Source organism: Strix aluco, chromosome 1 (assembly GCF_031877795.1).
Source record: "Strix aluco isolate bStrAlu1 chromosome 1, bStrAlu1.hap1, whole genome shotgun sequence".
Classification (NCBI taxonomy): domain Eukaryota; kingdom Metazoa; phylum Chordata; class Aves; order Strigiformes; family Strigidae; genus Strix; species Strix aluco.
This window is the reverse complement of record NC_133931.1, coordinates 126,275,419-126,288,109: the sequence shown is the minus strand read 5'-3', so window position 1 is coordinate 126,288,109 and position 12,691 is coordinate 126,275,419. Positions and strand designations below refer to the sequence as shown.

At 39.5% G+C, this 12,691-nt stretch overlaps 1 protein-coding gene across 2 annotated transcripts in view; it reads right to left on the bottom strand.

Moving 5' to 3' along the window:
- Positions 1–12,691, bottom strand: part of HACD1 (3-hydroxyacyl-CoA dehydratase 1) — a 102,304-nt gene that overhangs the window by 20,218 nt on the left and 69,395 nt on the right. For both annotated transcript variants that reach the window (XM_074834628.1, XM_074834629.1), the window contains exon 4: positions 10,761–10,847. In XM_074834628.1, the coding sequence (XP_074690729.1) occupies positions 10,761–10,847 (87 nt within the window). The remainder of the gene's footprint in view (positions 1–10,760; positions 10,848–12,691) is intronic.

The window sequence follows — 12,691 nt, the reverse complement described above, 5'->3', positions numbered from 1 at the left end:
ACATAGCTACTAACAGAACTACTAACCATTTAGAGAATAAAATCCATTAATAATAGAATTGCTTGGAATTTTGAAGAAGATAACACAGCATGGAAAAATAATAATTGCTATCCTCACACTGAAAGTTAATTGTGAAGAAAAAAAAAAAATTTACAGTTAGAGCCAGAGGGATAGAAAAGTTTTATTTCATGCTTTTTCAGTGAGCATGGTAAACCAAACCAGTGGAACTAGTTAAACAATACAGGTCAAATTCTTCTTGAAGTAAGTTGACTTTAATTAGCTAAGACACAGGTGAGAAGAGTAGCTTCATTTGACTTTATCAACAATGCACACAAAGCAAATATTCTAACAATAGTAAGATGATCGTATTTCTCATGGAGATGAAGCATAGTCTAGCACATGAAAGAACCCAAGGATTATGTTTCCTGGAAGACAGGGAAGAGAATGAACAGGTCTGGCATAACTCCCAATCTCACTTCTCTTGAAATAATGGTCAAAATGGGGGGAAAAAGGTTGGGAAGGGTGGTTTGATTCATACATAAAACACCAAAGGGAAGAGTACCATTTCAATGGTATATTAACCCATTTTGAATACTGAGGTCTGAAACTCCTCAAAGACAAAGTTTCCAGATGTGTGAGTAATGCTGGGAATGACTGAATGCTGGGATGGCACAGTTCTGAAATAATCATACTAGCAGAGTTACCAGGAAATGTTAATGGGAAATATTACTGAGGGAGGAATCGGTAGGGCTCAGACTTCCACAAGCCATATTCAGCTCCACTCCCTGAACACAGTGATTACCACTTCCTTGCTCGAAGCCTTAAGGGGCAGGAGGGGTCTGTGGTCAATGAAAACAACTAGGTTCAAGGGTGGGGATGGAACTGAGACTATGCTCTTGTGAGTCAGAAGGTACACACATGGTGAAAACAATTGCTCTGGGCATATAGTGTCCTATTTTGAACGTATAGAAAAATACAAATGGAGCAATGAGGCACAAGAGTCAAATGATTAAGTCTGGGAAAACTGGATGCTATTGAACCACTCTTGACTAGAGTCTACTTGCTTTTCTTTCTTGTACACTTTATCCTATAACCAGCTCTTCTAACCTTAGTAAATACTACAGTAATAAGAGGATTCAGATATCCCTGTCAGGTCCTGAGGGCACCACCAAGCCTCACTACCCCTGGCCAGCCCCCCAGGGTCACCCTCACCCTGCCCACAGCCCAGGACCCCATGTCAGTTCCCTGGAGCCATCAGTCCCTGCCCAGCGACAGGGACACCACAGCAGGGACAGTCTCCAGCTGTGCCCAACCCATCCCCAGTTTGGTGCCTGATGCCTGAGGCTAGGGCTGACCCACTCCTGGCTGGGGGTGGGATGGGCCCAGCTGCCAGTCCCTGCTCTGCAAGTTATTGTGGTTGGATCCCACTCCCTGTCCCTTAGGGAGCAGCCGTCCCTTACTGTTCCTTGGCAGTATGGACAGACATGGACATGAGGAATCACAAAACCCATACTTCTGATTTCCTTGAAGTTTTTCTTAAAGCTAAATGAAGCAGGCCTAAATATTATCTGTGTCAACCACAGGATGTTCAGAGGAGAAGGAATAATGCCCAAATATTCTTGCTCAGCTTTCGTAAAAGAGCTGTTTTGTGTGTGATGGCTACCAGAACCTGAAAACGCAAAGTGATGATAGATAACATTCATTAATACAGATGACGCATTTTGGCTTTTTATTACTCATTCCAGAAGAACGAGTGCTTCAATAAAAGCAGAAACAGTCGGGAAGAAAAACAGATATCAGAATTAATAAGAAAGTAATAGTTTAAATTAATATTATGGATCCACTGAGGAAGTAAAACAGAGCCAGGCTAGTTCAGAAATGCAGTGAGAACAGGAGAATACACATTGATTAATGATATATATTCTTATGTTACCTAAGAGCATATGTGCTAAAAATTTGGAGGTAACAATAAAAACAAGTTAGATCAAATCACGACATAGAATCCCACCATGCCCAAGCATCCATGTACAGAGCTCCAGTGGGAACACATGTAACCTGCAGACAGCAACACCCACTGGCAATGTATTTAGCAATCCGTTCATATAGGATTTTGTACAAGCTGTGACACATGGTACCCCTACAACTGACAGCAAACAATGAGAAAGGGGTAGAGACTGGGCAGGTCAAGCAATCTATTACTGCAGCCGTCACCACAGTACTAATGTCGTATGTGGTCTCTGTCATGAGGTAATGACATCCTAAAGAGCACGTACTTCATAAGATTATGACATGTGTTGTACAAGCCTATACGTAAGTGCTGTATGTAAGGTGTTTCAAAGCCGAGACAACATTTTCACTCATGTGTCATGCCACCTGGGGAGAGAGAAATTAAGACCTACCATACAAAGATGTTCCTAACCAGATGGAGGGATAAGAGACGAGTCAAAATCTTAACAGCACCGAACAGTACTAACTTAAAGCCAAACTCTGATTTTTCACTGGAAGAGTAGAAAGTGATCCATGTTTGTTCTGACCAGGAGAAAACACTGAGATATGGGGACAACTCTTGGAAGATGGGATGTTGCTATACAGGCTGAGCATACGTGTAAGAACATGGATGTAGCTTATGGTGAGAAGGCTTAAACTGCAGTTGTTAACAGACCTGCTAGGATTGGGGGTTGCCCTAGAACAAAGTGTTTTTATGATCACAGCATTAGAAGCCCAGAGTGAAGGAAGCTGGAGACAAAGTACCTCAGTTTTGTAGGGCCCTAGGTTTGGAAAGTATCTCCTCTGGAGTATGGGTTGGTACTGCCAGTTTCTTATTTGGAGGAAGCCTTCTCTCCAACATTTCTCCTGCAAGTAGCTGGAAGCAGAGTAAGACTTAAGAGCTATTTTTAAATCCTGAGGTGTAACATCAACCACAGATATGTCTTATGCCAAGATAAGCAGAAAGGAAGTTGATTGCATTATCTGGAAATTTCACTTGTAACAAGTAAGGAACAAAATAAGTACCTGGAAAAAGACTACACCATTTGGACTGGTAAATACATACCTCATAAAACTGAGTAAATACAGTCATGATAGTCTTAATCAATAACCTGACTGGAGTGGTGTGTTGCATTTGTCTGTGAAGTTTTGTTTGTATCAGACAACATAGAAACATTGTTGCACTGGAGAATGTTATTTGTTGCTCAGCAGGGGCTTCTGTTGAATTTCATCTTTTGTGGACCAAGGACGCTGGACCCACTTTTGTACTGAGGTCAGCTGGGATGGAATTTGCAGTCCACATGGCATCCAGATAATTTCTTCATGTCTGTGGCTGCTGAGAACTTAAGAAAATACTGGATTCTGAAGCAAGTTATCAAAGCGTTGAGACAAGCCAAAGGAATAGTATTGTTTTCCAACTGCTATGCAGTTAAGTCCACACTGAATTGTGGGCAGCAATAGAAGACTGCTGCCTTGATTGTACATGTTTCCAAACACCTGTGTGTAACACAAACACTTCACATGGATAGTCCACTCTATCTAGTGGAAGTCAGTATCTGCAGGATCTAAACAGGCTGATGCAGTTTCTTTGCAGCTCCTGTAGTAGCTCTGTAGCCAAGAAGCAGAGTGTGAACTACTGCATCCCTCCTAGCACCGAAATTAATTAGCTTAGCTTGATTCTGCACTAATATGAATATATACATTTCAGCCAGTTCAGCGCTTGCATACAGGCTGCATGTGCCTGCTGTGTGTAGTGTGCACACATCCTGAAGAGACTGTAAGCGTCTCAACAGCTTTCTTCCAACAACTCAATCTGAACCAGCCGTAAGGGCTAAAGCAGCCAATGGTTAGTCAAGGGCTCGCAGTTTCTCAGCTGGTCCAAAACGTAGCACTACCCTTATCCTGAGTAGAATGGGAAGAATCTATAATAAGGGTGAAATCTGTCCTTATGTGAAGAGCTTCTGCAGAGTTTAAAAACTCCCCACTCCTCCAAACTACTGATACAAGCACCAAGAGGACCTCTGATTCACCCTCCCCCAGTAAGTAGGATGGCTTTTATTCAGAACACCTTCTTTCATTAGAAATGCTTAGCTAAAGTAATTTTGTTCTATATTTTAAAAAATATTCAGATATGTAACTGGTGTGAAAAGGCACTGGTTTCTGCACCAAGACTTTATGCAGCCTTGTACTTTGGGACACAGGAAAGAGTATACCACTAGAATTGTCTGCTCCAGCCTAGAGCTGTACCACTGGGCCAACACAGTTAACCATGATCTTCAGGGGGTTTCAGTACCCCCAGGGGGACATGAGCCTGCAGAAATCTGATGAAGCTGTGTGAACTTAATAGTACTTCGCTTGTGTAGACTACGTTTCAATGTGACACCAGTGCCTGTAGACCTGGGGCCAGAGGGCATTCTTCATTGCTGAGGACAGTGTTCATACTTTACTGTCATTATATATGGACTAAATTGAGGTGGAAGGAGGGGAAAAGTGGATGGGGATGGACACTGCTGAAGTATCAAAATATGCAAAACATTGTTCTAAATAGTAGATGTTCGACTGTAAGGCCACGGTGGGGAGAATGAAGAAAATCATCTTAATCTGCACTAAAAAAAGCTTCAGTTCAGTTTTAGGAAGCACACTGAAACAGGTTGCCTAGGCAAGGTGCAGAATTTCAATGACTGGAGATTTTTTAATAGACATCTAGACAAACTTCTTTCAGTAATGGTGTAAGTCCATTTGATTCCAAGTCACCTTTTACAAACATCTGTACAGCAAACGTTTGTTTGCAGAAAGAATATATCAGTCCTGTTATAAAGCACTTGCACATTATCCACACCAGCAATGCTTACACAGACATATCTCTTTGTGGATCTACAGTTACCCAACACACATAAACATCGCATAAAAGAGATAACCAAACACAAAGTAAGACTAGCAAATATTGAAAAATTTAACTCCTGTAAGCCTGATGCTAAGTGTATTTCATAACACAGTTTGTAATTTCATTCGAATAAAGGGCAAAGTGTTCCAAGAGACAAAAGTCTGTGGATTGCTAACAACCAGAAAAAGTCTCTGCTTGTCTAACAGCTTGCTTTAATAGCTCATTACAAATAGTTATTTGTAATCATTAGTTCATGTGAGCTATTGTACTATACATGTGAAGACAACAAAGACTTTGAGGTTTCATATTGAAGAGACTGTCATGACAGTACAGAGAAGAACCACCCAAATTTCCAGTATGTAACAGCAAAATTTCAAGAGTGCAACTACAAACAGCAAGTCTACCTTTAATCTATGTCCACTGCTGTAATATTTTCTAATGAGCAAGCAATTATCTTATTGTACTGCACTGGAGGCTCTAGACAATGATATGGGTTTCTCCAGGCTCTTCTCAATCCACGTCAATAGCATCAAAGTGTAATGAGGCATATTATGACATATTCCAACCTTTTAGAAAAGAATGGTTAAATCTGGTATCTGAAACAGAACATGTTGAAGTGGAATGCTACAGTGACAGCCCTTGAACTGTCTATAAATGAAGTCACATCGTAGCTGTCTAAGGCAATGAAATCCAACAGGGCTGAATCTGAAATCAAGGCTGAATATGTAAAAAGGGTAATAAAATTTTCAAACCAAAGACTATTTAAAGAGTCCACCGTGAAGACATAATTAACTCAGTCTGATCCACAATTAGGTTCCCCTTATAGGAATCTGTCAACCTTTAGGAAAGTATAGAGTCTATAGAGCAATTAAAAGATTCAACCATTTCTCCAAACTGTCACCAATTACTATCTCTCCACTCAGCCTTTTTCTCTTCTGAAATAGAAATATGTCTCTGAATATATACTCCTGATTTTACATATGATTTATTAAACCTATGCAGCAAATGTACTCTTAAATCACACTATAATCTCAAGAGTTCTGTGTATTTTCTTGTATACTGGAATGGAAGATTTCAGAGAGTACAGTGGAATTATTGATCTGTTTAGTGTTAGAAAAGCTATTGATTATGTGGTGGTGTGAGCTTATGTAAGCATAAATTGACCTTGCAGGGTATTTTATTTGTGTTTCAACTGTGGTTGACTGCAGTACACAGATGTGTTAAGCAATACTGTTACATATGTTAAGAGTGTAGCACGCTACAAGTTAACCTCTTCAAGGAGTGGGATTTTATAATCTGCAGGAATGTTTGACACACACTTTTCAGAAGAGATAATAAAGTAGGAAAAGGGTAATAGATGTCGAGTGGAATAAAAAACAGGAGGGGAAGTTACAGGACTAGGAAAATAGGTTGATCTTTTAACTATTCTTTTCAAGACCCAGAGTTATTTTTTAAAGTAGTAATGTTTTCTTTTAAAAAAAGTTAAAAATATTTTGGTGGGGTGGAGCAGTGTGCCAGCTAAACTGCAGTGTAATATCAGGGATTTTAAAACTCTATTTACACATTGGAATTTCCTTCTCCCTTCATTATCAGATGCAAATAAGGTTTGTCAGAAATGGTATTTCCATGGAGAGGGGGCCCAATATCCACAGCTCACACAGGGCTATTCCTGTTGCACTGCTTTGCCAGGCTCCAAGCTCAGCAAGATAGCCCAAAAATACAATGCCAGAGGCTTCTCTGAAACACAGCAACACTCAGCCTTTCTCCATATCCTCCCTCCCCCTCACCCCAGTCATTCTGAGGGCTGTTTTAACTATTTGATAGCTTCCAGCAAAAACAGGAGTTGCAACTATTTGGAAAACCTACAAATTACTTGCAACCTAATGAGAATAAATCAAACTTAAAAGTCTGTAAAGCAAAGAGATGTGGAGGTGTAAAAAACAATTACAGCTTGCACCCAATTGGGCTCTGTAATTTGTTGCACTAATGAAACATTTCTTTTAAGTGGAAAACCTTTGAAGAATACTAATATAATAATTAATATTCAGGTTACCTAGGGAACCTGAGACTCTACTGACTGTAGCTAGAAAAGCCTTTGCAGACGAAGTTACCCAGCACGGCTTTTTTTCTGGAGATTTAAGAATGATGCTTCCAGGCAGCTGCAAGATTATTTCCCCCCCTTTTCCAAGTTTCTACCAATCCTCTCTCATAACCAAGAAATCCAAGGACTTGCTTTGTCTAAAACAAGTCAGACCTGATGTAAATCTGAAAAGGGAAGAAGAATTCAGGTGGGCTTAGAAACAAAGGAATAATGTGGAGATGTGAGATGATTGTAGAGCCATAAAGAACAACAGAAATAACAAAAGAACAAGAGAAGCACAGCTGAATTTCATAAAGAAAAGGTCTGAATAAAAACCACTTAAACAGTTCTCTATATGTCAGTAGCAGTAAATGTTGGAGAAGACTTTCCCTAAATCACTGTTAGTAGGATGCTGTTTATACCACTTCTGGTGCAGGTACATCACCTTTGCTAGCTTCTATTGTGAAGTTAGATAAAACCTCTTCAGCAATGCCTGACAAACACTACTGTGGAGCACAATAAATCTTAACTAGATTGCAAGAGCAATGAACCAAGTGCTTGCACTTGCTCCTCTGAGGGCAGCCTAAATATGGCAGTGCTGATGTCAGCATTACAGATACTGAAATAAGTGAAGGGCCAGGAGACTGGTTCCCTGACAGACGCTTGGACAAAGATCAACCAAAGAGTGACTGTGGATATGGGAGGTATTAGAAAGAACATCATGGCTTGTACTTGCCTCGTGATTCTTCTTGATTTTGAAAAATACATGGGTAAACATCACGTAGCTGTCAAGAACCACTGACCACTGCCAGACAGCAACCTAGCCAAGTGCATCTGAGCCTGCACAGCAGAGCAGCTTTAGAGGAAGCCATTTGGAAAAGGAAAAGGGCAGCTCTCTGATGAGAAATGGACACAGTTTGCATGGCTGCATGGCAAAGCTGAGCTAGGTAGTAGAGGGTCAACCTGGAATCCTGTGCTCTGTTTTTTGTACAACAGGTTGGCAGAAACTCTGTGGTTTGTGCCACGTATGGCTGTCAGCTGCAACCCTTTTGCCAAATACAAAGACAAGTATTTCTTTCCTGCATTGCACTTCTAATTCATATTCTGTTATCTGGCCCAGATCTGCCAGGAGTGTGGCTTACAAAGAGAATTGATGTGTACTCATTGGCACACAGTGCTGTCTTCTAGGAACTTAAGAGTTACTGGCTCAGATCACATATTCCTTCACTCCACTACCAGTATGATGGTAGCCAACAGCAAAAGCTGCAAAGGAAAACACAAGAATGCTTCTCTGAGAAATTCACTACCCCACAGGAAGCTGCTTTTGAACCTTATTAATTAGAGGTTAGTTTATGCCCTGAAGCATAAGACATTAAATCCCTTATAAATATGCATGCCTGTTCTTCAGAACTTCAGGATAATACAGAGTCATACAATTGACACCATGCCTGAGAAGCATGTTAAGTGTTCACTCCATTTAACAGATGGGCAAATAGGAAAAGAAGTCAAGCAGCTTCTCTGCAGTCGAGTCAGCAGGCAGACTTCTGGTGGCACTGGCAGGTGAATAGTATGACACAGGCAGATTCAAACTCTCCTCCTGCAGGCGGCTAGCTGTTTCCTGCTGCACAGCCTCTTCTGCCAAATGGGTGTGTTTATCTACCTACTTAATGAGATTTTTAGAACTGAATAATATTTGTATTACACAATTATTATGCATTACTGACACTAGGCAAAGTTAGAAAAAGGAAGAGATGTACTGCCAAGGGATTATTAATTAATTTATTTCACCACATTTCTAGAAGCTTTGTTCCCCATAGAGCTCTGTCAATGCATCATTTCTCAGCTAGAGTGTCCTTGCAAAGCTAGTTCCAGGCTCTTGTGCTTAAGTCTGATAAATAAGTTTGGGAGTGCTGTAAGCATGAAGCGTATACAGATTTAGTCAGTAAATTTTATACTGAATTTGTTTTTCTTTTTATTTTTTTTTTCAAAGCCTCTATTGACCAACTGCTAAGAGCCTTGAAAGGCTCCAGTATGATCTGGGAGTGAGGAGAACTGTAAAATTTTAATATCCTATTTCCAGAAAACAACAGAGAGGAGCTTGAGAGAATGGAAAAAGAAAGAAAAGACATGCAAAAGCACACATCTTTTGTAAAATAATCATCTGCAATGCCTAAACCAAAGTACCAGTCCTTGGTCGTATCAATGGAATTTTTGGATGATATCAAAGCAGATCAAATTTCATAGGGACAGAATAACATACAGTACCGTCATCAGAACTGCAGCATGGGTTGTGTACACATGAGCTAGTTAATATTCTAGCTAGTTGGGATGTTAAAAAGCAAAGAAACCATAACAAGGCAGCCTTTGAACATCAATTAGGTAACAAGTTTGTCCAGCCTGTGCTGAACCATGGATTTCAAAAGATTTTTTTTTGCTTAGTATTTGAGCTAAGTTAAAGCTAGCAAGCTCACCTTAATGTACATACAGTCCACATTTTCTAGGTGGCTTTTCATAGGCCTATTTCATTCCCACAGGCCTAGAGGATGTAGAAGAAGTTGGCCCAGTGAAAGGAAGATTGCAGAAGCAATAAATGAAGAAGTCAAGCTGGAACAAGGAGTGGTTACTCTGCCACTGACTCATACACCCAGCACAGCAGGAGAAGTGGCAAATTGCTGGTAAGTCGTGGCTGGTCCGTTGGGACAGAAGAGCAATTAAAAAAAGGCTGGAAAACAAAACACCTAAATGTAGAAAGGTGAAGAGCAGAAGAGAGCAGCTTCACCTCTTGTCAACTCTGTACAAGACACCTGCCTGTTCTGAAACAGAATGGACTGCTTCTACAGCTCCTTATCACGCTCTGATATCTCTGTGCACAGCTAAAGCCTGTCTGAGTTAATTGAAAATTTCTTAAACCTTAACTCTGTGTATCCTCCTACTTCAGTTTGGGAAACACCATTAGTCGCTTATGATACATGGCAAAACCAGCAATTTATGTTGCACAAAAAGCTTTACCCCTCCCCAAAACTACTTCTTCCAAGGATATCATGCCGAGCATGTGGGTATTAAGTTTTCATTGCTAGTTAACTCCAAAGAGTTGGAAGGTAGGTCAGTTTATTTATTTTTTATGATCATGACAGAATTTTTAATTCAGATCCACGTAATAATGTAATTCAAGAGAGTATTTCCCCCTGGAGAATACAGGCTTGGCACAGTAAAGCTGTTCTCTAAAACCAGCATGATGCATTTCCAAATGAGAATTGAAGCTTTTCATGGATCACTGTCCCTACTGAGCATGCACTTATGTGCCATGCTGACCAAAGACCGATGTCATCACATGCTTACACGCTCAGGGGCCATGACATGCAGCATCAAACCTAATGAGTGCCTTGGGCACTTCAGTAACAGAAGCAATAGTCTTCGGGTAAGAAATACACTACTTCATTACACAGTCTTTTTACCAGAGTGCCAGTTCAGATGGACAAAATCACATTAGTGATTTTTTTTTTTTTAATACTGTAGGTTTTGTGTCAGGAATATTTTAATCCATTCTACTTAACTTAGTTAACTATTCATTATAGTGGAGATAGGTGAAATTACTTCATTTGCATAGTTCTTTTAACCTACTCAGTTTGCACAGTTCAATTCAAATAAACAAGAAGAGCCCCAGCATCAAAAGATTAATAGAAATGTACAGCTATGAATGCAGTCTAAAAGCAATACAAAATCACCTTTTCAAAAGGGAAGATTTAAATATATGGCTTGTTAGACAAATCTAGGATAAACAGCTTTTCCAAATGAGACAATGAAAATTACCTGAATTTTGTAGATTCTTCTGGTCTCCTTATCCAGGTGCAGTTCTGCAGTTTGGTGACTATGTGAAGATAATAATCCTCTGAATATCTAAAAGAGGCAACAACATCAAACACTAGAATATATATGTATGTATATTTAGAAACAGTCTCTAAAACATTCAAATGATGCATGTATTAATAATAATGTGCATGGTGCATATATAATAGATTGCTTTTAGAACTCCATGACCTATTTTATTTTTGTAATTTGTAACAGTATTACCCTCATTTAATTAGCACGACCTATTAAACATCTCTTCTTAATAGTGATGTCCTAATGGACTTTTCTTTTCAGAAACTTTCAAAAGTACACTGGTTTCAAACTTAAATATTTGACCATAAATAACCTGAAGTTATTAGAAATCATCTCAAGTGCAAAAGTCCAAAATAATACCAAAAAACTCTTTCTTGTACTTGGTGTTTTAAAGTTCAAAAACATTTTGAGATGTGGCTCTTGCAAGCCAAGATGAAACATTAATCTTTTTATGCCTGTTCTTTCATTTACTTTATAGAGTCCCCAAAGCTCAATTCAATCATCTAAGACCGCAGACCAATATTTACAGATGTAAGCTTTCCTTCAAATTATCTCTTAAATAAAACAATCTGTTGTTTTACATCAACCAGCACTTTGGTTACATTGGTACATGTAACCAAAGAGCTTTCTGCACCTTTTAAACCCTTTCAAGAGATTCAAATGTGTCCATATGTGAAATACTTCAGAACATGTAAGTCAACAGAATGGAGACATTTCTTCCCTTCTAGGTTTAATGTTAATACTTCTCCCATTTGTGCCTGGATTCTCTGACTTATGAAGAGGATTGGGGGAATGGGAAGAGAAGATGATATGGATGCCATGACTACAAATTCTATGGGACTCGTCTCCAGAAAAGATCTACCTGTATTATTTTAGCAAAAATGGCTTAGCATTGGCCCAAACCAAATGACAATGAGTTTATTTAAGCTGGAACTTAGAAGTGTGTATTTTTAACAGTTTTACAAGAGTTGGGATGGCAAGAAACCTCACCTATTCTTAAATGGAGCATGAAAATTGACAAAAAGGAATATAAAAAAGGCTGTGGTGGCTTGCAGCAGCCGAGATCAACAATTCAACCTTCTCTCTCTGTGTTCAACATGCTTTTAGTACTACAGCTTTATGATAAAAATTTGAAAAAACAGATGCCTTGTTTGTTCGCTTCACAAAAGTACTGCAACTACTAAAGTTAACTTGTTTATCTACTCCTGAGTAAAATCATGTCCCATTTCCACACGGAAAAAGAAATGAAACTTTTAAGAGGAATACTGTATTAGAACTGGTCTTTGGCTCAAGTTTGTATCTGTGACAACATGTACAATTTTTCATTCTCCAGTCTTAGCAAACTCTTAAAGGAACTAGATGATTGTGACTAAACCAATTTTACTGAGCCCTTGCACAACGTCAAGAGAGCAGGAATTAATGGGCAGAAGTGGGAGAAGAGAGAAACTAGTTTCACTGCAGCTGATCTGACCTGGTGCAGTACGTTCTTCCTCCTTCCAGTCCAACTCTGAATCTTTTCTCTCTCTTGTGCCACTGCTGGTACTTACTTGACTCCACCTCTGTTTTGGTTTTGTCAAATGACTTCATAGGCCACTTTAATTTACTACCAGGACAAAAAAAATAGCCCAGAAGGAAAAAGTATGCATATACATTTTCTTCTTCTTTAGTGTGTTAAACCAGATCAGGAAAGATTCCACCGAACACTGGAGCCCGTATAAGCAAGGAGTGATGGGAAGAGAGAAACTAGGAACAAGGCCTTCCTATTTTGGCAGCTGCCTGCTGGTGTGTTGTATTAGCAGCCTTGGAACTGCAGCCAGAGCAAATGGAACTACTTTCTTGCTGGAGCTGCTACCTAAATT